We start from the raw sequence: 27,759 nt of genomic DNA, 5'->3' as shown, positions 1-27,759 counted from the left end.
GGACCTAGTAGACCGGACCACAAACAGTGAACTGAACACAACTTGAATAGAAGGGCTGATGAGGGTAATTAATGACACACACCTGCACCAAATGACAATCAGACATGAAAACTAGGTCACAAAGTACACATAGGGGGTCAAAACACAACAAAACAAAAAACAAACACAAAAAAAACCATCCAATGTGACAGTTACATATACAGCACTCTTCTTGCATTAATTTGATCAAAAATACAATAAAAACAGTACAGTCTATGTGAATATGTTAAAATGTAATTAATTCCTGTGATGAGCAGCTGAATTTTCAGCATCATTACTCCAGTCTTCAGCGTCACATGATCCTTCAGAAATCATTCTGATATACTGATTTGCTGCTCACTTATTATTGGTGGTCAGTTATTAATAATCTTATTATCAATGCTAAAACCTTAGCATTGTATATGATTTTCTTCTTTCACACGAATCCAATAGGAGTTATATTAAAAATTATCCTTGTTCTTCCAAGCGCTAGAATCCCAAATTCCTCCCGGAGCTGTGTGAGGCACGTTTTATTATGGATGCACGCACTTTATTTGACTACTTTTGGACACCCGCCTACTCCTACTCTAACGCTTGGAAGAGCAAGGAATTTTTTTTAAATAACTCCCATTGGATTCGTCTGAAAGAAGAAAGTCATATACACCTAGGATGCTTTGAGGGTGAGTAAAACATGGGCTACTTTTCATTTTTGGGTGAACTAACCCTTCAATGTTTATCATGGCTTCCAATGAAATATGAAGCAGCACAACTGTTTTCAACATTGATAATAATCAGAAATGTTTCTTGAGCAGCAAATCAGCATATTAGAATGATTTCTGAAGAATGTGACACTGAAGACTGGAGTTATGATGCTGAAAATCAAAAGGTCAGATTTGCAGCAAAACTTAATCTAGACCCTGTGGAAGCACCCAGTCCTGCATTATGTGTATTGAGTGATTTGGAGACAGAGCCATGAGGGACATCACAACAAATGTTTCACCGTCCTCCTGTTCGGCTCGTTTTCCATCTCAACCTCTTATTTCTAGGTTGCCATAGTAACACAAGAGTCATGCACTGCAGTCAACAGCATCTGCCAAACTAAACAAATCTTCCGACAGCGTTAAAGCCGTTTCTCCTTGACCCAAAACGAAACATGAATTTCAGCTCAGATGGCAACAATAGACATTTATTTTGTAATAAAGGCTGCAGAAATTTGCCATTTTGCATGTTGGTGAATGTTTAGTAATGTTTACGTCAAGTTAAATGAATATTCAAGACATTAAAGTCACGTTGGCATTGAGTTTTGAGAAAACAAACTCTTATGGGACAGTTGAAAATGCCAGATATGGCTTATGAGATGATTTCTTCAGATAATTTAGTTAGAGAAAGACAAATACATGTTGCAAACACCTCAGTATTGGCTGAGCTGATGTAATCAACCAATTCTGGCAGACAAATCGTCCCACAGATTATCCGTTTTGGATGAGCTATAGACAAATCTTGGTGTTCAGCAGCATCAGCTGGCAGACTTCAACAGCATTTTCATAAATTTTGGTCATAAAACATGCACAATTATGAATCAATATCATAATTTCTTTAGAGCATGAGGACTGACTCGACTAACTCGAAGTATCCTAGCCACAGAAACATCATTGATGAAGAGTTGAGCACGCCAATGGCCCTTAAAGGAACAGTTCACCAAAAAATAAAATTAGCTGAAAATGACCTCACTCACAGGCCGTCCGAGATGTAGATGAGTTTGTTTCTTCATCAGATTTGGAGAAATGTGGCATTGCATCACTTGCTCAACAATGGATGCTCTGCAGTGAATGGGTGCCGTCAGAATGAGGGTCCAAACAGCTGATAAAAACATCACAATAATCCACAAGTAATCCACAGCACTCCAGTAAATCAGTTAATGTCTGGAGAAGACAAAAGCTGCATGTTTGTAAGAAACAAATCCATCAAGACGTTTTTAACTTCAAACCGTTACTTACGGCTAAATCTATGCAGATATCTCTCCTGATTCAGACCAGACCACTTTTTCACTGGAGAAAGCAATATTATGGCGAGAAGACTTATTAAAATTAAGTTAAGAGCATCTTTTTGATGGGTCTGTTTCTTACGAACAAGCAGCGTTTGTCTTCTCCAGATGTTAATTGATGGACTGGAGTGCTGTGGATTACTTGTGGATTATTGTGATGTTTTTATCAGATGTTTGGACTCTCATTCTGACGGCACCCATTCACTGCAGAGCATCCATTGCTGATCAAGTGATACAATGCTACATTTCTCCAAATCTGATGAAGAAACAAATTCATCCTAATCTTGGACGGTCTGAGGGTGAGGACATTTTCAGCAAGTTTTCATTTTTGGGAAGAACTATTCCTTTAACGATGCACTAGAAGTCACCAGGGATTTACAAAAAAACAGACATGTTCATAAAGACATGTATTAATCTATTTTCATGCAAATTGCATGTGAAAATCTATGTAAGAATGGTATTACAAATGCACAAATTTATTCTGCTCTTGTTGCATGAATGACGCCAAATTATCATCAATAAATGAACAATTTATTCTATAAAAGGTCATACACATAAAAAAAAAAACATATCCTGCAAATCCACCTGCAACATTCCCACATATATCATTATATGATGAGACAAAACAAATAAAGCACTTGAAAAGTTACTCTTTACATAATGCATGGCCAGGGCCACAGGCGGCTTAATATTTCTCAGTTGTTGCCCAGGAGAAAGGAAAGAAAAAAGTGCAATATTACTTATAAAAGAAATCACACACAGCTGTTGGAGACTCATTGATTTATATGATCGAAGACAACACCGGTTTTCCTTCCCCTGCGGGACTCGGCGCATCAAAGCCAGCTCACTTTAACTACAGGAAAAAAATGGTGCTGCAGAAGTTGATTTCATTGAGCGACACTCTTTCAATTACAGTTGCTGTGATCCCCGAGAAAGCTTCAGACGATGAAGCCGCAGGGGTCAGAAAAGAGCTTAAAAACAACAAGAGATGTGTTGAGGAGGGAGTTGCATTCCTTTCAGCATTAAAAGAGCAATGCAACCATACCATGAGACTGCTGCTGAACCCGTAGCTCCCTTCCACATATTTAACCTTTTACGAATGTGAAGTCGATTTTCCCTCCAGCACACAATCCAGCATGAAGTTCATCTAACTGTCACAGAGAGACTCCGTTCCCAACCCAAAGATCATAGACTAGACGCCTCAAATAATATATCAGTTGACTGAAACATAAAAATAATGTAAAAGAGACAAAAATATATATAAAGATTGTGAAAACATATTTGCTGTTTTGATTTTGGGGTGCAATATTATGATTAAACATTCGGTGTTGTTATTGTTAACTCAAACCAAAACTATTAAAATCATGTTCATTTATTCAAATAAAGCTAAAACAAAATAAAATATACAGCACTAAAAGTACCACAAATACTATCATGACGAATAAATGCTTAAAGGTGCTTAAAAACGCTTTTGACCTCAGTGTCACACCGAGACCCAAAACACACTTGTAGCCAATCAGCAGTAAGGGGGCGTGTCTTGTAATGATAGAGAGAAGAGCACTCAGTACTTTACTTAAATATTGCTGTAGACTAAAGAACCACCATATTTTACCAAATATAAATCTTTTTCTTGCTCTTTCCTCTAATTTCACCCTGCCTTCTATTTTGTTTTGTGTCTATTTAGTCATGGGATCATTTAATTTAATTTAGGTTTAGGGTGCGCAGAACTGATTACCACAGATCACCAGGGTGGCTTTTCCTAGCACAGAGCCACCTATTTTTTCAGGCCTATTGATCAGAGAGCGTTAAAGCTCCATACAGCCAGAGGGACGTCCTCACCACAAAGCCCAATACCCAACACAACCATAATAAACCACGTCATAACCATACATTACAGTCAACCACATATTTTTAGAGCAGATATTGTGCAAGAGCATATATATTGAACACTGAACGCGCTGGGAGCCTTTCTAAATATCCTCACTGTCCACTCAAAGGACAAACCATTAGCTAATGACAATACACACCAACTCCATTTGATCTTACCGGTGCACATACAAACAAAATAAATACATAATGCTGAAAGCTTCATAATAATGCACTAACTCGGTCTCCCTGCACAAACAGACATGCCTCACTTTAGAGTCAAAAAGCAAGATGCAAGCAATTAAGTGTCATTTCGAGGGAAGCAAATGTGCAATATTATTCATTATTTAGCATATAATTGATTGCAGCGTCCCGGCCTTGTAACCTCTCTCGCAATTAACACGCTGCTTTTATGTGCTTAATTAATAGTCGTTGCAGCTTCATGTTGGAAAACATACACACATACACACTCAATTAGTTTCTTAGAATGTAAACGAGAGAGAAATTTCTGCTGTAGTTTATGCAGGATCCCTGAGGGACATGCACATTAATCAGAAGAAATGGGACACAGGGAAATATGAATCTCTGATGACCATTAGATGCACGTTTGGATAACGTCTCAGCTTAATATGCAATAGATAATATGCAAGATATTTTTAAGATGAACTGAGATATGTAAGTGTTGTTTCAAATTTACATCTCAGCTGGTCATCAGATCAAGTAATGTACATAAAGTAAACCGTTGCTTAACACTTACTTTTTTTTCCTAACGAGCACATGTGCTCCTAAGTTGAAAAAAATTATTTATAATGCAAGATTTTTATTTATAAGCAAGCCCGAAATGCACCGGGACTCTTATTTTGAAAGTATATGCTTTACTAATGCAGGCTGCTTATTCAAAAAGATGAGATAAAACATGCAATCTAACAACCATCTAAAAAATATTACAATATAAAATATATTGAGTAATTATTGTCATTAATGATATATTGGTAGATCACTATCAATCAATTCACAAAAAAATGTACAAAATGCAGTATATCTTAATTCATAAAAATGTATAAAATTTGTGTGTGTGGAAATATTTTTTTAATGTGTGTGACAAATTTTAAAAAAATGTGATATGTGTGATGTACACATTAATTTTAATTATCAAATGTTTACTGGGTTAATTAACATCAAATGATTGCCACAAATTTCAAGACATGCAAGTAGCTTTAGAAAGATTAATTTTTTTAACAATTCAAAGATCATTTAATGTGATTAAATAAAATTATTTTTATTTTTTAAAATTGAAAGAAATGTTTTGATTCAACATTGCATAAATAAATAAAATTATTTAAACCTCCAGTAGGTGGCAGCAAGTCACTGTCCTAATGAGTGAGTCACTGAATCATTCATTCAACAGATTCATTCAAATAGCTGATTCATTCAGAAACGAAGCAAGAGACTGTCGAATGAGTCACTGAATCATTGACTCACTTGATTCATTCAAAACCATGGATTCATTCAGTAACGAATCACTGCAGTTCTGCTGTGGCTTTGCTTGGCCCTAGATGGCATGAAGTTGTTCTTCAAACCACTATTGCTGTGTTTCTAAATAAAGAAAAGCACACTCGACATCCGCCGCACACTCAACACTCTCTCTGCATGACAAAACAAGATATGATCAAAAATAATTGACCTTCTTGCACCCTTCCCACACTTTTATCTCTTTATAACAAGCGGTTTGGACTAGATGTGAACGAGCAACATTTGGGCATCTGTTGCCTCGACACCTGTTTTGTTTTTACTAGGAATACAAAAAAGAGCAACCCAAGTGTAGCAGATGCTGCATTATTTATATTCAATGCATTCTTCCTTTCTAGACAGATGATGCATTGTCTTACAATACGTAAATTCATATTTAAAAAAATGCACACCCACAGACACATCCAAATATTTGTCCAATATATATATATATATACCATCTGTGTGCCTGCAGAATAAGTTTTCATGAATATTTTTTCGATAACTGTGATTGTAATTCTCGCATACTATATAGTACGGTTATTATGTGATTTGGGAAGCAGTCCCACAAAACTGACTGGAAGTTCAGTAGAGGACAAACGCTGGGAGCACAGCACGTAACCCTGGGTCCCGCGTCTGTCGTGAAGTTTATGGTCGGTGGGTGGTGACCAAGCTCGTCTTCTTCGGGGAGGAACAAATAATCATCATAATTGCTTGTTTGTGTGGGAGGGCTCAACTTTCTGGGAAATCATTGTTTGTTGGCACAGGCTTCTGGGATCGATAGTGCTCTCATTGTTTAAAGCAATGGCCTTTAGCCCATAAACAGCATTTTCTGCAGAGGCGATCAAACACCTTATGACCGTCTTTGTAATAATGAGAGACGGACAGCAGAAGTCCAATCTGGAATGCTTTTGACTCGCTGTATACCTGAAATTTGCATCCTTCCAATGCAGATGGATAAAGAAGATGACAACACACATTAGCTGTGATTAAATTACAGCACAACATCTCATACCTTATTACTTAAAGGAATAGTTCACCCATAAATGTTAATTTAAATGTCGGGCCCTATGAATTTGGCAATGGAACTGTGGAATTAATTTACTGTATAACACAGAATGTCATGGAATTTGGCAAATTTTGGATGAATATATCAAAAGTAGGGCTGTGCAATTAATCAAATGTCAATAGGGACCAATGTCTGTGAATAATAAACTTAATTTTAACAGTAAAACCTTTTTGTTAGCCCAAAAAACAAATAGAGTTGTTAAATATTCATTTAATTACTGTTGAAAAATATTAATGAAATTATTTGTTTTACGCCTTTGATTACCACATAATAAATTTGTATTAAAACACATATACTGAAAAAATTAAGCAGACAAAACAGATTTTCAAAAAAAAATATCATAGGCCCTATAAATGTCTGTTGTATCATCTTTTGTTAGTCACAGTGGGGTGAATCTCATAAAACCTCTCAAGAACAAGTCCATATTTCACCCTAATTCAATGTAAGAATAAATGAGAAATCATATTTTGCTTAAAGAAAATGTCTAATCAGCAAGATGTGCAGATTAAGTTAGTTTAAAACCTTGCAGTTGTTTTTGAAATGTTCGTGAAATGTAACTTTTCTCAAAATTCCAAGTTCTTAACCTAAAATACATAAACTGAAGCTCTTGGTTTTAGAATGATTTAAAGTGGTCATCGGATGCAAAATTCACTTTTACATGTTGACTGAACTGAAATGTGTGTGTGCACAACCACACTATAATAATATTTGTTTTTGTTTTTTTTGCGAAATATAGTAAAGAAAAAAATATGCATGCATGAGAACTGCAGGTCTTTTATAAATGCATTCTGGCAGGTTTTCTGGATCACACTGGCAGGAGGTTGGAAATAAATGCCAACTGACATGCGGTTATACCAACAGGGAAATGTAAATAAAGCAGCGGGAAAGAAAGAAAACGCTAAATTGAACAGGTATGTGTGCATTTAATGACTGTATCAATAATGCAGCAGTTGATTCACAGCAGGAGAATGAACCGTGCAAGATGTTTATTCAGGTCAATCTGACGTTGGTTTCATATGATCGCTGAAGATCCACTGATAAAACATTTCTGTAAAGACAGATCCCACGAGCTGACAGAGATGAAGGAATGACAAAGAAACGCAAGCTAATACCCTTCCGTCAGCAGTGATTTGATCGTGAGGTACTGTAATTCCTCAGAGAAATAGGCTATAGGCTTTTGACGTAACTGCCGTAATGGTTATATGCAGAATATTTCAAGATACTGCAGGTGCAGAGAGGACAGGCTTTAGTAATCCAATCGCTCAAATAAATAGCTTATAGACGAGGATGGCGCTAACCTCATAGCTGTTGAGCTAGAATAAAAGAGCTAAATCATCAAAAGATGAAGCTGGTACAACATTATGGTGCATTCAAGTCGTCCTGCAAAGTTGGAAAGTCATTATTATAAAATTCAACTTGTCAGAACAAGATGGCAATGTCCCTTTCCGTGTAAACCTCAATACGATTGTTTATGTTTTTATTTAATTTACGAAGCTGCTCTAAATTGAATCTATATATATATATATATATATCTATCTATATATAATTGTACAATTTTCATTCAGCAATTGCTATTAAATTTCACAAATAGTTATCAAAATAGCACGTAATATTAAATTAAATATGAAATTTTGAAGTAGCAACACTAAAATATTATTTTCTTGTAAAATATATTCAATCTTTGTTTTAAATCTTTATCTGCAATATAGATAGTTTTTTTAAAATGAAAAAATCATTTATTTTAAGAAATTTTACCATTAAAACAGACTTACATTAATAGTATGTAAAATTAAATGAAACAATATTTTAAAGCAGAAAGACTGAAATAGTTTTTTTTTTTTACAATGTAGATAGTTTTTATTGTAATTTTTATTATTTAATTTGTATTTATTTTATAATTTATTTATTTTCATTTATTTTAACAAATTTAGCATTAATACAAATACTGCATCCATTGTGTCAGACATATTTCACTCGTAAGCTCTGGGCTTTGCTAAAAAAAAAAAAAAAAAAAAAAAAAAAAAAAATCACCAAACATCTTATTTGCAATATTTTTTTTATTTTTTTTATGTTGATTTATGTTGTGTTAAGAATTTTTTTTTGTTATTTATACTGATTTAGTGATTAATAAATTTTTTGTTTTTTGCTATTGGGTAATTATGTAAAGATGCAAAGAAGTAGATCATTAGTTCTATGCCAGTTGCTAATTATAACAACACAATCTGCTCTGCACTACTGGGTCAATTACGCATAGATGTGCATCAATGAAAATGGCAGTTTTACTTCTTTCGGGTCACCTGGCATATCTGCGGTATCTTACAGTAAATTAGCACAAGCAATTTTAATTAATATAACGCCCTTCAGTTTCATAACTAACAAGGGCGACACAGCTGACTGATGTTCTGGTTGGTTCAAGCGTGGAAGAAGACATTCATCAGTAGCCATGGTGTGCAGGGACAATTTACAGAGTGGAAAATTACAGCCCAGTCTGTCGTTTTTGAGCAGTTTGCATAAATTCACTGGTTTTTACAGTCATATAGATGCATGATACTCATGATGTGAACCTTCAAATAAGTCTCGCTTGATGTAAAGTACATGCATATGAAGAAATACACGATTTAGGTCACCTTTACGGAGCTAGGCCGAGTGTGTAATGAACGCTAATTATTTAGTCCATAATATGAAGGCACTAAATATTGGGATGAACATTACACTGCATTACACTTGTTTATCCATTCACAAAATTGACATACATTTAAAAATGATAGCAAATTATAACATTAAATTTTTTATATTAATAATGACAATAAAATGTTTGCCAGTATAGGGATGGACTGGTTATCTCATGGGCGAGTAACTTCCGGCAAACATATGCAGTTTGCCCAAAATGAACATTAAAAAAAAATAAAAATAAAATGAAAAATGTATTGTTAACATGAGCCAGATGGATGTCAATGGCTACTGCACCAATTTATATATATATATATATATATATATATTATATATATATATATATATATATATATACACACATATATATATATTTAGTATATACACACATATATCTATAGTACACACATATATATATTATATCTATATATATATCATATATATCTATATATATATACTAACATCACTATAATATATCATATATCTATATATACATACATACACACACACACACACACACACATATATACTTTAATTTATAAACAGTAGCGATGCAATTATCTTAAAACTGTGGTTGATACTAGTAAGCTTATAATTAGTTTCATGTTATGGCTGACAACCGATAAATGGTTTATAAAATTCTATAATATTTGAATGAAAAATAAAACTATCATTTATTATTTTCATGTTATGGAAAAAAAAAAACTAAAAACAAAAAAAAAGAATAAAAACACTACTACAAACTAAAAATAAATAAATAAATAATATAAAATATAGAAATAAATATATTTTTTAGAAATATAATTATATTTTATAATAATATTTTTACCTTCAAATTTCTACTCTATAAAATACTTCAGAGCTTTACAAAATAAATATATAAATTACATTAATTATATATAGAAAAAAATAATGAAAACTTAAGATTTTAACTTCCATGACTTTTCAATGTCTAGATTTCACTCTTTTAAAATTCTCTTATACAGTGTATTCAGTTTACCAAGATCATGTGACACTGGTTCTTAAATAACCCAAGTGGTCGTTGTTAAGGGATAATAAAAAATTTAAGAAACTTAATTTAATTTTAAATCTTGTTTTTTTTTGTTGTTTTTAACACATTGTTATACGTAACACTATTTTTTATATACATCAGTAATGGATCCTGATAAATAAAAAAATGCATCATGCATCCTTAAAAAATAGTTAAGCTTTAGACATTTAAAATACAAAACATTAATAGAATGTGAATATTATTACAGAAGTCCCGCTGACCGAATTTAGAGTTTTAGAGTCAAGAACAGCTAATATTCATGACCGGGATGATAGCGACGGTTATGTCATGATGTTTAGCCTAGAGAGAGAAAACGATTTTATCGTCTATCAAAACAAGAGCAACTCTTTCCTTTGAACAAATGGAGCTCTGCAGCTGTACATCCTGCTGTGAGCAGCAGCCGGAGCCCTGTGATGTTTCCCTGAAAGCTCCTACCTCATGCTGTCGGCGTGATTTACGCATACCTCGCCACCGTGGCCGTTTCGCAAAAGTGGGTTTTCCAATCACCCGCCCTTATCTGCATGGGGCGCAACCCCCCGGAAACTCAGGGAAGGAGACGGATGAGATAAATCCACATCCAGAACACACATGCATGATGGATTCCCAGCGTACATGAATGCAGGGATACATCACTGCAGACTGCTGTGCTCTCCTGAGAGATTTATCAGAGACGTGGACAACAAACTTCATCGACAGTGATAGACGGAGACAGAAAAAGTGCAAAAGTAAAGCAGAAGCAACAAAACCAGATTCTCTTTACATCCACATCCATCAGAGATGAATGTAACAGTTGAATTGCATACAAACTATCTGCTCGGATGCGCTGAAGTTACAGTCTATCCAGGCAATTGTCAAATTATCAAAAATTTGAATAAATGTAAATGGAAACCAGAAAAAAAATGAAATAAAAAGATCCCTCGTTAATTCAATTCAGCTAAGGAAAGCTCAAAGTGAGATCAACCGATAATCCGTGTAACCGATATTTTTGCCGATATTTTCAACTAATGATTACATTTATGCAAAGGTGATAGGTCTCCATTCACTTTTATATTACTTCATTTAAGAACATTAACATCAATTTATTTTGCCTATTGTTAATATTATTATTCCTGCTGCAGTTGTTGTTATAAAAATACTGTGTTTTTATGGAGATATAAAAATGAATTACATGACTGTCTGGTCATACTACATGAAATAATCTGCTCGAATGTGCTGAAGTTACACTCAATTAAAGCAATAAGCCCCTAGAAGCTGTGGTTTACAGTAAGTTTAGAACAGCTAAGGGTGTTGTTGTACACCCTCTTAGCAGTTATTAAATTCACTGTAAAGCACGGCTTCATGGGGCTTATTGTTTTTATAAAACGGTATTCCATATACATAGTAAGGTTTCACAAAAAAAAACAGAGCAAGTAAAGTGGCAATGATATTAATGAAAATATTATTCTTCGCGCAAAACAATGTAGTTCCTCAGAAACAGTTGTGGTTCCAACAAAGTGGTTGCCGAGCAACACACAAATGTAAACAAAGGTGTATTTTTTGTAGAGTAATTTACAACAGCTTCGAACTTGGCTCAACCAATCAGAATCAAGGACCGGAACAATACGTTTTATAATATACCATTTACCACAAAAATAAAATAAATGTAATGTAAACCATAAAAAAAAGTAAAAAGTCAATTCACGAAGAAAATACTGCAGGAAGACGTAAATTCTAGAGACGAGCATTTTTAGTAGCATTTTAATTACCATATTTTCATTAAATACATGCATTACATTATTTTTTATTGTAAACTGATGTCTCACAGTATAATGTTTGAATAAACCTTCAAAGTCTGATAACATTTTTAGGGTTGCCTTTCCCAATAGGATTTATGGCAGCCAACAGTTCAATTATATATTGGCAACAGTTTGGAGTAAAAATACAATAACTATATGACTAGAAAGTTGAAAGCAGAAAGAAAGCTCAAAGTGACCTCGACCCGAAAATCAGTTTTACACATATTTTACCAGTATTTTCAACTAATTATTACATTTTATGCAAAGTTGATAGTCTCCCTTGACATTTTTATATTTTGCATTTAGCAGATGCTTTTATTCTGTTTTTTAATTCACAATTATTCACGTTCTCCATTTTAAAAACATTTGATTTTGTCAATTTATTTCGCCTTTTGTATTATTGTTGCTGCTGCTTCAGTTGTTCTTATTTGGAAAAAAAATTATATGTTTTTATTGTTGTGATATGAAAATGAAATTAAACAGAAACAAGTAAAACAGTAAATAAATATCAGTTCTGCATATCGGTTATTAAACATACAGATAATCGGCATCAGTACTGGTTCTAAAAATAAATATCGGTCGATCTAATAAAAATAATGGAGAATATCACATTTTACAATTGTATTCCTACTATATGCTTCCATCTCTCAAACAAATATGTCTATATTGAGCATCTCTCAATGCTCAATGAAACATCAAAATGACTCATGTGATGTGTATATGTACTGTAGCATGTGTGCTCACATCTGACACGGATCTAATAAACACAGATGGATGGGCTCCGAAAACACAGAGCATCTGTCTTCCTCTTTGACTAATTCTGACTGAAAATCAATGTCCATTAGGTTGACTCACGACTACTTTTGACTTTAATATGATGCCTTCGGGTTTCAAAACTTGGTTTCAGATGAACCACGCATTTGTGATCTCGCTGTAACTCTTATGATTAAACATGAACTCCTGTTCCAACTAATTATATTAAAACAAGTCAACTTAAGCGAGAAGAACAGATGAGACTGAATCTTACCTCAGCTCCCGTCAGGTAGTACGCAGAGAGAAGTCCGCCAACGTAACGGATGTTCACCTCGAACAGTGACGCCTCTCCATTCTGCAGAAAACAAACAAGAAACTTATCTTATGTTTTAGAAACAAAACAAAGGACATTAATAATTGAGGAAAACATTTTCCAACATGCTGTATGGTGAAACAGCAAGGTCATGTTCATAGTCCAAGGCTGTTTTTACCTAAATAGGTGTTGAGAACCTTTGCTAGCTCATATTAATGATTATGAGGAATCAAATTTCCCTTAATATTTTGTGATGAAGCAGTTAATTGTACTACCTAGGCCAAAAATGAAGATTTATGCATCTGAATTGCATTTAAAATTTCCATCCAATTGAATTACACTGTTTAACCAACAATAAACTGAATGTGTCTGCCAAACATAAATAAAACCGATCATATTTTAGGTAATAATCTGAATGTGTTTCAAAAGCACAATAATCAGGGTTTATATATTTATCATCAATAAATCCAATCTGTTTCAAACTCATACATTTTAACAAACTGAATATTGCTTGTTCCACATCTATAGCCATATTTTAACTATTTTCATACTTTTCAGCCGAATAAATTTTGTTTTCACAATGAACAGATTTATGTTAATTCTAAGCTATTTGAATAAATGCATTTGTAATAAATGTCAAAATCAAATAAATGCAAATTGTTAATAAACTATGCAATGATTTTTTTTAAATTTTTTTTTGAGTGCAAAAATCTTACCTGTTGCATTTATGCATGACTGACAAATACGCATCACAATTGGATGGACATTTTATATGCAATTCAAATACACCAATCCTAAATTTAGGGCTCAATATTTTTTTTTTCTTTTTTCAAAAACTCATCAGGGTCAGAAAGAGTACAGAAAATAGTCATGGAAAACCAAACTATTCCTGTTTTGCCACAATAAATGGTCCTTCAGGAAAAAAAATTAAATAATAAAAATGCATGACCGCCTTTAAAGTACATTCACATCTCAGTGTGTTTTCTGCAATCCATGTGGCCGTGACCTCTGGCCGTGTCGCTCAGTGACTTCGTATATTCAATGCTGCAGTGCTTTCCTGCTGCGGGGAAACTGCCCGCAGATCTCTGCAGCCAGGGCCGAGAGGGCAAGACGCTATTAAGCACTTTTAGACTATGTTTCCCACTGCTGGGAGTCAAAGGAGGCTACTGATTTTTTGAAGAGCGTGGATGAATAATAGCAATTGTTGCAACATGAACTTTTTCTCAGCAAGAACACTATGAATTGTTTTTTCTAATTTGCAAATCAAATCAAATCTCAAAATGATTGCATTTAAAGTCACTCACCTCAATTTAAGTACAAGTCCTGAACATTATTTTAAAGTACAGTTCATCCCGCCCAAAAAATCAACAATAATCGCTCCTGCCCAGGGAACGTCGCAAGAAACTAACTCAGAAGATTTTGATGGCAATGGTGTGGTGTCCATAAAATAACCCGGTGCTCGAAAAGCCACACCAAAAAAAGTACCTATTTGACTTCAAAAGACTAATAATATAGCACATCAGTCATATGAATTATACAGTATTTTCATGGTGTTTTTTATAGTTTTGCAAGGCTCCTGTCACAGTATTACTGTGTTGTATTGAAGAGAGCAGATTTGACGTCCTGCAAAAAACATTTTATCCACAGATACTGTAATAATAATATGCAAATTACTGCATTTAATGTCACCTTTAACGTATTAAAGGTTGTTTCATTCAGGTTCATCAGTGCTCAAACAAGAAAGAAAAGAAACCAAATTAAAATGTACAAAACCTAACTATACCAATTACACATGACTGATGACTAATGACTATTAGCCTTATGCATGTTTACATAGAATAAAACTTTGACTATTAGCCTTATGCATGTAACCTCTTTTATTATGGCAGTGGGCCTATAATAAGAGACTATTAATATAAGAGGAGTTAAAGGCCAGGAGAGATCCTAAATAGACATAATCATGTCAGCATAATTACAATCAAGGAGTTGAGGTGGACAAGAGTCCTTATTTTGACTTTGCAGTCACTTACAGGAAGGAAGCAGGATCTCTGGATTATACAATAAGAGAATTATAGAAGCGAACCAAAGAGTCCCAATCACCTCCTCAATCCATTCATTGATGCCCTGATCAACAGCACGACTTAAATCACACTCACATCTGAATATCTAAAGAGGCTTCCAGCTCCATTTGTGTCACAGCAGAACGACGGAGCAGTCATCTATCACAGCCTGCTTCAGAAGCTTACGTCTCAGACGAGAGAGAGGACTAAACACAAGCCTTCACTGCGAGCCAAATGAAAAGTAATCACCCAACTCCACACAATCAGTCTTAAATCACTGAACAATTCCACACCAGCAAAATAGAGCATGGTTGAGGACAAGCATGCTAAACAACCATGATTAAGAGTTGGGTTTACAAAGGATTATCCTGCAAGAAATCAGACAAATCCCAAGCTACAACCACTTAGGCAGGTATTGTGGGTAAATATCGTTGTGTAGGTGAGTGTCTTCCCATTGTAAAAACACAAATATTGAATGGGGCTCTCACCCTACTTTTCTGGTAACATTGCAGTATTTATAAAATAAGGAATGATTAAAATTAAATGGCACATTTTTTAAAAGAGAGACCTAAAAATTAATGGTGTCATCACCTCAGGTCATCCAAGATGCACTGCAGATGAGTTTTGTGTTCTTCATTAGATTTGGAGAAATGTAGCATTGCATCAAGTGTCTCAGCAATGTTTTTTTTTTTGCTGATCTGCAGAGAATGGGTGGCCGTCAGAAATGAGAGTCCAAACAGCTGATAAAAACATCACAATAATCCACAAGTAATCCACAGCACTCCAGTTCATCAGTTAACATCTGGAGAAGACAAAAGCTGAAACAAATCCATCAAAATGTTTTTAAGTAAAAGTCCATAATCCATAATAACACTTCCTCCAGTGAAAAAGTGCATCTGGCTGTTGTCTCTCACATCAAAATCCAGACACATATTTGTTTAGAGCGTGTTCTGGCTTGTAAACAATGCTTGATTCTGTGCAGATTTCTCATCCTGATTCAGACAAAACCACGGGTTTTCACTGGAGGAAGTGTTATTATGGATGTATGGACTCATATTGAGTATAAAAACGTCTTAATTATGGATTTGTTTTTAGCTTTTGTCTTCTCCACCAGGTTAACTGAGGGACTGGATGTCCTTACTTGTGGATTATTGGTTGATTTTTTTAGCAGCTGGTTGGACTCTCATTCTGACGGCACCCATTCACTGCAGAGCATCCATTGCTGAGCAAGTGATGCAATGCTACATTTCTCTAAATCTGATGAAGAAACAAACTCATCCTAATCTCAGATGGCCTCAGAGGGACTACATTATTAGCTAATTTTCATGTTTTGGTGAACTGTTTTTTTGAACATCATTCTGGTGATTCATATTAAAATGTTATTGAATGTTCTTTCTTTCTTTTTGTCTTTTTGCCCCACAGCGACAGGAGTTTGTTGGAAAAAATGAAAGAACTTAATCAGCCATGACTTTGCTTTAACCTGTCCATTACCTTTTAGTTCTGTGCTCCATAATAGCCGGGTGTTTCAAATCAGGGTCCATTACGTCTATTGTAACCTCCGGACCTCTGGGCTGTGGTGTGGTCATGGGTAATGAATGCACTGTCAAGCTAATGGCACCAAATTAGCATTTTAATTCCTGCACGTTTGGCAGGTGGCACACAAGGAAGGCTGCTGTAGAGATGCTATTGTTAGTAGCACAAAAATGGAGCACGCTGAGATAATGAATAAAATTACTGCGGCTAAAAATACAACACGCTGAAAGCTCCTACAGCGGTTCAGAGACACAGCGTGCCATTTGTGCTGGTAAGCATTGAGTGGAACAGGAACAGATTTTAGACACCGTGCTGCCCGGTTTGGTTTGGAAGAGAGGCGATGCGGGAATGTGCTAATATGATTAGCCACCAGAGGATCTGTAGTGTGTAGAGAAAGTCTGTTCACAGGAAACTCACAGCTGGGCTCAGAATAACATACTGTTCAACCCTCACTATCTCTGCAGTACATAGTGTATCATTTATTCATTATTTTTTTATCAAACTGACATTTTTGGCACAAATAATACAGAATATGCATTTCAATTCCAGGATTGGTTCCTTTTCAATTCCATGTGTTGAAATTTGATATATATACTATCCTATATATATATATTATAAGATTAAGTATAGATACTAATTAGATATAGAATAGAGCGATATATCTAATCTATCCTATCTATATATATTTTAAATATTATATATATATAAACTAACGATTAATGCTGTCAAACCGATTAATCACGCTGAATTCGCAAAACATCCAAAATAAAAGTTTGTGTACATAATATATGAGTGTGTACTGTGTATATTTATTATGTATATATAATTACAAACACATGCATGTATATATTTAAGAATTTTTTTATAGGTTTTATATATTTATATGCAATAAAAAAATATAATAATATAAATTTATATACATGTAAATATTTTCAAAATATATACAGTGTGTGTATTTGTGTGTATTTATATATAAACATTGCATATGTAGTTTACATATATCATGTAAGCTTTATTTTTTATTTTGTTTGTGATTATTAATGATTTGTCATTTGTATGTTGTATATTAATTGTGGTTTATTTATTTTGGATGCGATTAATCACGACATATCAAAATAGATAATATTTAAAATAGTATTAAAGTGTATCATATATAGATTTATATATACTAATATACTAAGCTATATATCTATCCTACATATTATGTGTGTGTGTGTGTGTGTGTTGTGGTGTGATGTGTGTGTTGTCGGGTTGTGTGTGGGTAATTAAAAAGCTAAAAACAAGCTTTCGATGATTTATTAGGTGCATTTACTGAAAGTGCATTTTACTCAAATTGACAGTTATGAGAAAAAAATGTAGTTTAATTGTTTAGGTGTAATTCAAACTCTGATTTTGGTGGTTAAGTTTTCAATATAAGAAACCTTGTATTCGCACTTTAATTAAAAAATGAATATATAAGTTAAGTTGACGAACTAGGACAGTGTTATTCTGCTATGGGGAATATATTTTTTTCACTTGTAGTTAAACATATTATTCAATAGTTAAACTGTCCAAAACAAAAGAATAGCTATCAAACATGGAGTTTCAATTTCGTCATGCCAGCACCACAAAAATGTTCCCCACAAACACTTTCAAGGGATTTTAAAATCAAAAATATATTGAATCTAATGATTTAGTAAATGTTACTGGATTCATGCTTTTCCTGAACCGATGCATTAAAATGACGCAGCACGAATTATATGTAGGTGTAATTTTTTCACAGGCAGCTGCACTCACATGCCAAAAGGAAAGCCGGCTATATAACATCCAGCTGTCTGACACACTTACGGTGGAATAATGCATAATGGTTTCTCTTAATATTCTTTAAAAATAGGTAGGTCAGTTATTGAAGTTTTAAACAGAGAACAGTCTAGTACATTCATGTGCACACTTTAGCACTTTAGCTGTCACTGCCACTATGTGTATGAAGTGAGAAATAGAGGAACCATGCGCAGCCTTGATTCTCGCCTAAACTGGAAAACGTTGTAAGGATGTGTAAGGACCTACTGCTTCCCTGTCCTCAATTAGGCAGTTGTGGCGACACTAACAGTTCCAGCAAACAACATGCTTAAGTGAGAAAAGAGATTCACACAAACTTAAGTCAGCGAATTAGCCATAATTAGCTCTCAGTGATCATCAAAAGGACCAAATTACAGAGTAGACATCAGGTCTATCTCCGACCAAGACGTTCTCTCTCTGGATGTCGGGGGATCACAGTTTTATTGGTTGTAGAAGGTGTCCGACTGCTGGGAGTCGTAATGTTATAAGTGGGATGTGGAACTGGCCCGAGCTCAACTGGGTAGTGCTGGAAATAAAAATAAGATGACATTCTAATAAAATGTCACTTGCAATAAACTCTCTTTGCAGTAAAAATTAAGAAATGTGTATGCATTTAAAATACAGCTGTGCATGATGCATCACACGCTGTTAAAGTGTGGTGAAAATCCGGATTTTAATCATGTTTACACGCTTGTCTGGAGTTTTTAATATGCTTAAAGTCAAACCATGTGCAAATTCATCAGTTGAAACCATTGCTGAGCATTTTCTCCTTAAAACTGCGGTGTACCAAAGACAGTCGCAAAAATGCACATTTAGCCAATCCTGTCAACTATAAATAGCTCAAAAGTAACGTGTTAAAATGAATGCATTTAAAAAAAAAAAAAAGTAATGTGTTAAAATGAATGCATTTATCATGCATGTCCCACCCAGATATGTATGTCATCTTATACTGATGCAGTTGCTGACGAACATGATGAAGGATGAATGAAAGCGTGATAAAGCCTATTAACATGTAGTGATATCAATGCATTACAGGCAATGCGAGTTACATAACCAGATTACTTTTTCAAGTAACTAGAAAAGTAATATAATTACAAATTACTTTCTATAAAAAGTAACACTAAGTAAATTTTTTTTGTTACTTTTCATGGAGTAGCACAATATTGTAATGCATTACTTCCCCAAAACTAGTTATATACCCCAAAAACTCAAGATGTTAGGGCAAACATGCACCTGTATGGGTTTTTGGCTGATATTTATATCATAGGTTACAGTTTAGGAGTATCACAAGCAAAAGTGCTGTTTTTTTTTTTTTCTGAAAATCTGCACCATGCAAATGTGATATTCATTTAGTTAACAAGAAGTTAATACTGTGTTACATTTTAGACACAGCATTGTCAGTATTGTATATTTTACACTATTTTGTCAACAAAAACAGTTCCAAACAAAGCCACAGCAAAACTGTCATGACTCTCTGTTGTTTTGTTACTGAATGAATTTGTGGTTTCGAACGAATCGAGTGAGTCAATGATTCAGTGACTCATTCATAATGAATCACCTGCTTCATTTCTGATAGAAACAGCCGTTTGAATGAATCAGTTGAATGAATAACTCAATCAGTCACTTAATTTTCATACTTAATCTATCATTTTTTAGTGTGTTTTATCATATTTCAATATTGATAAAACACACTAATTCCCATTTAAAACCAATTAATCTCAGTATTAAGTTTTGCAATCCTAAATGTCAGCTTAAAAGTTTACATGTAATGAATTCTATGTTGTTTTTGTAATATCTATTCAATGCTTTTCTCATTTAACACAATAATGGCTTTAAATGATCTTTCAGGAGTGATTTCTCAGCCCAAATTGATGTGCAATTGTATTTCTTTTATGCGCCTAACTTTGTAGAGTGATAACAAAATGCATTAGCTTTCTGATACATGGACTTTCAGATAACCTTGTACATTGTTGTGTGATTTTATTACTTTTATTTGCATATATTTTTGTTTGTTATTTTTTGTAATATGTTTCTGTTTATTAAATATATTAAATTATTTGTATTGTTTTCTTTTTAATACCACTGTAGCATGGAAAACCAGTTCTCTTTAAAAACAAATGGATTTATGTGTGAATCACTCTTAAGATTTTATTAGTGTGTTTCCTTCTTATTTTTTGTTCATCTTCTTTGGTTGCTGCAGCAGAGGAGGTGGTGGCCACAGACAGCATGAGTGATACTCTCATTTGGCTGTTCTTTGGAGGCTAATTCCCATCACTTTCAGGTCACCTTCACTTCAAGGAGCTCATTCCTCACTGACAGCCTGGAGATCTTCAGAGACTCTCATTTATTTAGATAGAGTTGGAACACAGATGGATCCATTATGTTGAGGGTATTAAGAGGCTACTCTGAGAAGAACATTTCGAGTTGTTTAAGTGTGTAGTGCTTTTAAAGTGAAACCGTGCAAACTAAATCAAACACTGCAGCGGTGTGAAATGAAATGAATCATACATATATATACTGTATATATAGCCACCACTGGCCCTTTACCGCTTACCTAAATTCATTACTTCAGACTTATGTGCCTCTAGAAGCTTGTGTTCTGCAAGTGAACGTCACTTTATTGTTCATTCCAAAAAAGGCACAAACTTACTTTCACAGACTTCTACATTAACTGTTCCCTCCTGGAGGAATGACCTGCCCAACTCACTCCCAGCAGTCCTTAGACATCTTCAAGAATCGGCTAAAAACACGTCTCTTCCATCTTTATTTGACCCTCTAACTCTAGCACTCTCTATTCTAATTCTATTCTTTAAACAAAAGCAAAAATGGCCTCTAACACTAGCATGCTCTATTCTTTTTCTATTCGTCGGTCATTCTGTATGTTTTCTTTTTATTTTTTATATAATTAAAAAAAAATACGCACTTGCGTATCATTGCTCTTTTGTTGATTTTGATTGCTTCCATTGTCCTCATTGGATAAAAGTCATATATATATATGATTTTTTTTTCCATTAAATTCAGTCATAAAATGTACACAAAACCACAAAAGTAGTCTTAAGTCGCTGCTGTATATTTGTAACAATGGCCAATAATACACTGTATGGGTCAAAATTATCCATTTTTCTTTTATGCCAAAATTCATTAGGATATTAAGTAAAGATCATGTTCCATGAAGATATTTAGTAAATTCCCTACTATAAATATATCAAAACTTAATTTTTCCTTATTAAAATGCATTGCTAAGAACTTCATATGGACAGTTTTAAAGGTGATTTTCTCAATATTGTGATTAATAGTTCTCAATAGTTGTATCTCGGCCAAATACTGTCCACGCACATCAATGGAAAGCTTATTTATTCAGCTTTCAGATGATGTATAAATCTCAACTTTGAAAAACTGACACTTATGAACTTATGGTTTTGTGGTCCAGGGTCACAATTATATTATTAAATAAATACTTTTTTTTTTTTTTTTTTTTAGTCCTGAAATGTATTTTAATATATATAGTATTTATTTATTTTAACAATGGTGACTCTGGTCCTGAACAATACAATGTGAGCAACAATAAATCTCCTCTGGACATGTTTCAAGCCCATCCACTTAAACGCTTCCTGGCAAATTAAAAGACAGGGTTGATAATTAAGACAGACCCACCAGAGTAATTAGAGCCAATTATAGCCGATCGTCCTCTTTGCAATCTCTCTCTCTCTACATTACACTTACCTGTCAATACAAAAGCGAGCACAAGACAAAGACATTAACCAGCAGCGATTCTAGGCTTCCTGCTGTAGGCCGTTCAACCCTTACAGTGTGATTTTTCTGAGTGTGTCCCAACTTCCACTTTCAATAGAAAACATGTCAGCAGGAAAAATGGTGCAGGACTTGATTTTATTTTACACAACAGAGCACAGCAGAGACCGAGCACTTGTTTAGCAGCCTCAACTTTCATTCGTTTTCTTCACAGAAGCTCAGAGCCTGAACCAAAGCAAGCTGCTCTGAAACCAATCACACTACAAACTATGACTTAAAACAACACACATCTGAAAATAAGGAAATAAGAAAAACACACAAGATACAATTCCATTAAACATTGATTGATATATATATATATATATATATATATATAAATTGTCTGAATTTTGTGTACATTATATATGCTATGTGATCTCATGAGAATTCATATGCATTTTTATATTGATGTATTGACAGCTTCTAATTACTTATATTATTTATGTTTGAGCAACTTTAAAGACAATGTACAAATCCTTATTTGCGAATATTGAAATCATGGCATTAATATTTAGATTTTATTTTATTCAGTTGTATTATTTATTTATTTATTTTTACATTTTTTGCAATGAATAAATGATTGTGATTGCACTAAATATGAAACATTTTTAAGAAATGAATGAAACTATTACGTTTGGAGTGGGATTAGCCACTAATTAAATAAATAAATTATATATATATATAGATATATATATATATATATATATATATATATATGATATATATATATAATTATTATTATTACTATTATTATTATTATTATTTATGCTGTATTGTTTTTAAAATTGTCATTGGAGTCCTACATATTTCTGTCCACTGCTTTTTTTAAATTATTTTTATATTCTCTATAAAACAGATTAGATGTTAGAGTGGGATTAGCTGCTATATATAGCTGCTGAATAAATAAATAAATATTTTTGGATGCTATGTTTTCATTAAAATTGTTACTAAAAGTGCAACTATATAGAGTAATCAACATCTGAAGTGGACCAAAAAAAGTTCATCAAAGTTGTCCTAAGACAAGACCACGAACAAAAATTTACTTTAGCTGTAAATATGTAATAATGTTTACATTTTAGATGTTGTCATGTATGTTTCAGCACCTCTCCAAATGAACAAAAATGTATGTTTTGTAACAGTAAATTTCACCTGTGAGACCAGGCTGACACATTCTGTATTTTATCAGACAAAACTCTGAATATACATCTCATAGATGAGTCATCAATACATTCGGTTTGTTTTCCTCAAAGAGCAAAACTCAAATGTGTTGCCAGTGCATTCAGATCCAGACATGCACAAACTCTTTCAACTCAACTCCCCATGATTTACACCGTTTCCCTCTCCTCTTCTCCAGAATCGATTTTTCCATCACCTTGCAGACAAGCCTCGAGCAGGACGCAGGCGTGGGCCAGATGATTTTGTATATTTATATCTTTTAATTTCAGGTCACCTTCATCAATCATGCATTCCCACTATTAAAAGAAATTATTCCCGGCCCGCAGAACCACCTATCTGACTATAGCATGAATTATTAATACACTGATTCTGGAAAAGCACAAGTCTGGTGAAAAAAAAAAAAAAGTGCATTAAAACCACAAAAACACAGAATATCTGACCTGAGAATGAAGAGGTGCATTTGACCTTGTGAAACGCTCATGCTTGGTATTATCTGATATTTATCAGAACACAATGCTGTTAAAGATGATGGACTGGAGTGCTGTGGATTATTACATATCAGCTGTTCGGACTCTCATTCTGACGGCACCCATTCACTGCAGAGCAAGTGATGCAATGCTACATTTCTCCAAATCTGACGAAGAAACAAACTCATCCTAATCTTGGACGGTCAGAGGGTGAGCACATTTACAGCTAATTGTCATTTTTGGGTGAACTGTTCCTTTCAGTGTAAATGGAGCCTATGATGCATCTGACTTCATTTGGTACACAATCTCTGACGTGTAATGGCGAGTTAATTAAATTCACAAGCAAACAAACCTGCGACAGCCACATTGGAAAGTCTGTTCACACTTCAGCCGTCGAGGGGATTCTGCTGCGGCGACAGACAACCGAGGATCAGATTCAACTTCATCAAGATCAAATTGAGATTCATTAAACTGCAATCTGGAAGACTAATTGAACTATTAAGAAATAAATAGAAGTCTGGAAGAAACACTGAGGTGAGGTTTTGAACACACATTTATTTGTCGCCAGGGGCCCGCCGCCTGCAGTGTGATTTACTCCAAGCTTTTTGTTTTGTTGTTAAACTTTTCGAGCAGCAAAGGTTTGCTGGAAGCTGTTTTTGGGCTTCACTTGAGATCTGCCTTTAAACTTAAGATCTGTCAATAAACACTTATTCAAATCTGACTTTGAAAGAGGAACTTTGATTCACTGCTCAATATCAACCCTTAGTTTATTTTATAAAAAAAAAAAAAAAATGTTTTGTTTTTTAGGATGAATCACACATATTCTGTCAAGAATTACGTTCAGGCCACATAACTCCAGGAATTATTTACAAATTATATTTTTGCATAAAACAAATTAAGCCTACTTTGAGAAAATGTGTAATGTTACCCCCAAAATTCTCATTTTTGTAATGTATTTTTTACATTTCTATCAACATTAATTAAAGGCGGTACAGACATAGCATGTTTTATAAATAGCTGCATATAAAAAATAGCAAAATTCTAAATAGAATTCTAATCGTCTATGTATCATTTAAACTAGCTGGCTTTAATATAGATATATATATATATATATATTATTATAATATATATATATATATATATAATATAATATATAGTATATAATATATATAGATATATATATATATTTTTTTTTTATTTTATTTTTTTTTCTTCTTTGCATTATGATAATGAGAATTGCCAGGTAAAATATGAAAAGAAAATTATATCAGAGTGCTATTTTAGGATAACTGGAATTGTATATATATATATATATTTTTATTTGGTTTTTATTTTTATATATTTTTTTTTTTTTTTTATTTTTTATTAGATTTTTTGTATATGTGTTGTGTTTTTGTAATTTTTATTATTTAGTTATTTTTATATGTGTATATAGTTTTTAATAACAGTATTAAATAACTTAAAAAAAATATAGCAATGAGATTTCTTTGCATTTTGATAATGAGAATTGGGGGTAAAATATGTGATGAAAACTTATATTTTGAATTAGGTTTTTTTTCTGTTTTTAATTTGGGTGTTAGTAATTTTTTTGGTTTTGTCTTTTTTATTTTATTTTATTTTATTAGCCAAGTCTATCATTTTTAGTAATTTGGTTTCTTTTATAGTTTTAGTTATTTTATAAGATCAAGTGACAATTAGAAAATTTGCTTAAAATATAAAATAAGGATTATTTCTTTTTTTTTACTTTTTAATAATGATTTTTTTTATATTTTATTTAATTTCAGGAGAAGTAAGAGCGAGAGCGAGAGAGAGAAAGAGAGAGAGAGAGTATTTATTTATTTATTTGTAGGTTAGTTAGTTAGTTAGTTAGTAAGTTAAAATATAGTTTAGTTAAAATATAACTAAAATATCCCTGGTCACAATGCAAAATACTGTTATTCTGTCTATTCTGCAAATGGATGTAATGAAGGAATTAGGAAGCAAATACAAAAGCATAACTGATTATATTTGAAGTACTGTAACTTAAGCAGTGGCAGTTAAACTGAGGAAAAGTGTTAAAATATCAATATCGGTTTCAGATTTCCCAATCGGTGCTCCACCAATAATACCAATTATTTACTCTGACAAACCGAAACTGTGACCACAGAGGCATCTCTGAACACACACTCTCTCAGAGTTGTTTTGTAAACATCATGAACATCTGCTCCAGATGCACGAAACCCCGTCAGTTTCTGCTCTCTCTCCTCAGATGACGCCCAGGAGAGAGACTCCCAGCGAGGAAGTCTCCATTCAAGAGCTCAAAGAACACGCTAATTACCCGCCCTCTTATTTTGCCTCTTCAAAGGATGCGTATCTTCCCGTGGAATAACATTTGCGCTCTATGTTAGAGAAGCAGTAATGTCAAATGCTCATTCAGAATCAAATCTCTGAAAATGTCAAGCGTGCCCATGCTCCTAGAGACTGAGTGAATGAACTCCAGGTTTCAGAGGCATGAAATATTATATAAAAATATATTATAATTGGTCTTTCACTAAGCCCCGCCCCCCTCAGTTATTGTCACTCAATCAGACAAGCTGTACGTGACGTCCCAAAGGAGCGAGGTGGAGATTTGCATTGGTTTTCACTAAAGATACTGTGATGTTAGAGTTACATGGCTAAAAAAAATTAAAATTTGAAGTACTAAAATTACTGGAACCAAAATAAAAATTAAATAAAGATACATATTGTAAAAATAAATAAAGACAAATGACAAAAGCGCATTAAGATGTCTAAAATTTAAGCTAAAATTATTTAAAAAAATAAATGAACAAAAAAAGATAAATGCTATATAAATAAAATATCAATTAAATTATTCAACAGCAATAAAGGCATAATAGAATATAAACAGCAAAACCTAATGAAAAAAACAAAAACACATAATAAAATGCATAAACAAACTCAAATTATAAAGAAAACGTTAAAATGCTAAATTACATATTAATGAAATTAAATTATCAAATTTTACTAAACACCATAATAGTATATAAATAATATTAAAATAACAAAATCTAATGAAAATGACAAAAGCACATAAAATCTATAAAACTAAAACAAGTTGAATTATGTATTAATAAAAAATGAATAAAAAATAAATATATTACTTAAATGATTAAATATTTTAAATATTATACCATAATAGAATATAAATAATACTAAAATAATAGATTCGTAATTTAACATTATTTTAACATTAACACTTTTTTGTTGGGGGTATGTAAAAGTCCATTTAAAACGATCCAAATTGTGTGCTATTCAGAACTGAATTTAAATTTAAGTTGAAATGAATTTGAATAGAGATAGCAAACAGGATGCAGAATTACAGATTAAAATTTGAATGCTGAAACTGCCACCTGTATTAATATAAGCTTCGTTTATATATTTATCATAATTCATAAGTTAACTTTTGTGTTCCAGAGCTGAAGAACAATATATGAAGAGTTTATTTGCCAAAACTGTTTTATTTTTTTTCTTCAAAAAATCATGTTTTTTATTGCATTTTATTGTGTTATTTAGCAGTTTTTTATTTATTTTTTAACCTAATAAAAAAAACAACAACTGCAGTTTGATAGAGTCAAATTCACAATGAAAAAACAAGATTTTTTTGAGAATTGTTAAAAACTGTTTTTGCAAATGAACTATTTATATATTTCCCAGAATGCATAACCTCAGAAGAATTTCTCTGAATTACATTTCGATTTATTTTCCTGTCATTTCGATTCCCGCATGAACTGAAAGCGAGCTGATTCTTCGAATCTAATTTTAGGACGACAGGATCAGTGAGGTGATGAGGAGCAAACCGAGAAGCTTTA

The 27,759-nt window shown here is 33.1% G+C and overlaps 1 protein-coding gene across 3 annotated transcripts in view; it reads right to left on the bottom strand.

The window, feature by feature from the left end:
- LOC109060144 (mannosyl-oligosaccharide 1,2-alpha-mannosidase IC-like) overlaps positions 1-27,759 on the bottom strand; it is a 191,385-nt gene that overhangs the window by 39,801 nt on the left and 123,825 nt on the right. For all 3 annotated transcript variants that reach the window (XM_042741782.1, XM_042741780.1, XM_042741781.1), the window contains exon 4: positions 13,030-13,110. In XM_042741782.1, coding sequence (XP_042597716.1) covers positions 13,030-13,110 — 81 coding nt within the window. The remainder of the gene's footprint in view (positions 1-13,029; positions 13,111-27,759) is intronic.

Source organism: Cyprinus carpio, chromosome B16 (assembly GCF_018340385.1).
Source record: "Cyprinus carpio isolate SPL01 chromosome B16, ASM1834038v1, whole genome shotgun sequence".
Classification (NCBI taxonomy): Eukaryota; Metazoa; Chordata; class Actinopteri; order Cypriniformes; family Cyprinidae; genus Cyprinus; species Cyprinus carpio.
This window is presented reverse-complemented; position numbering and strand designations above follow the sequence as displayed.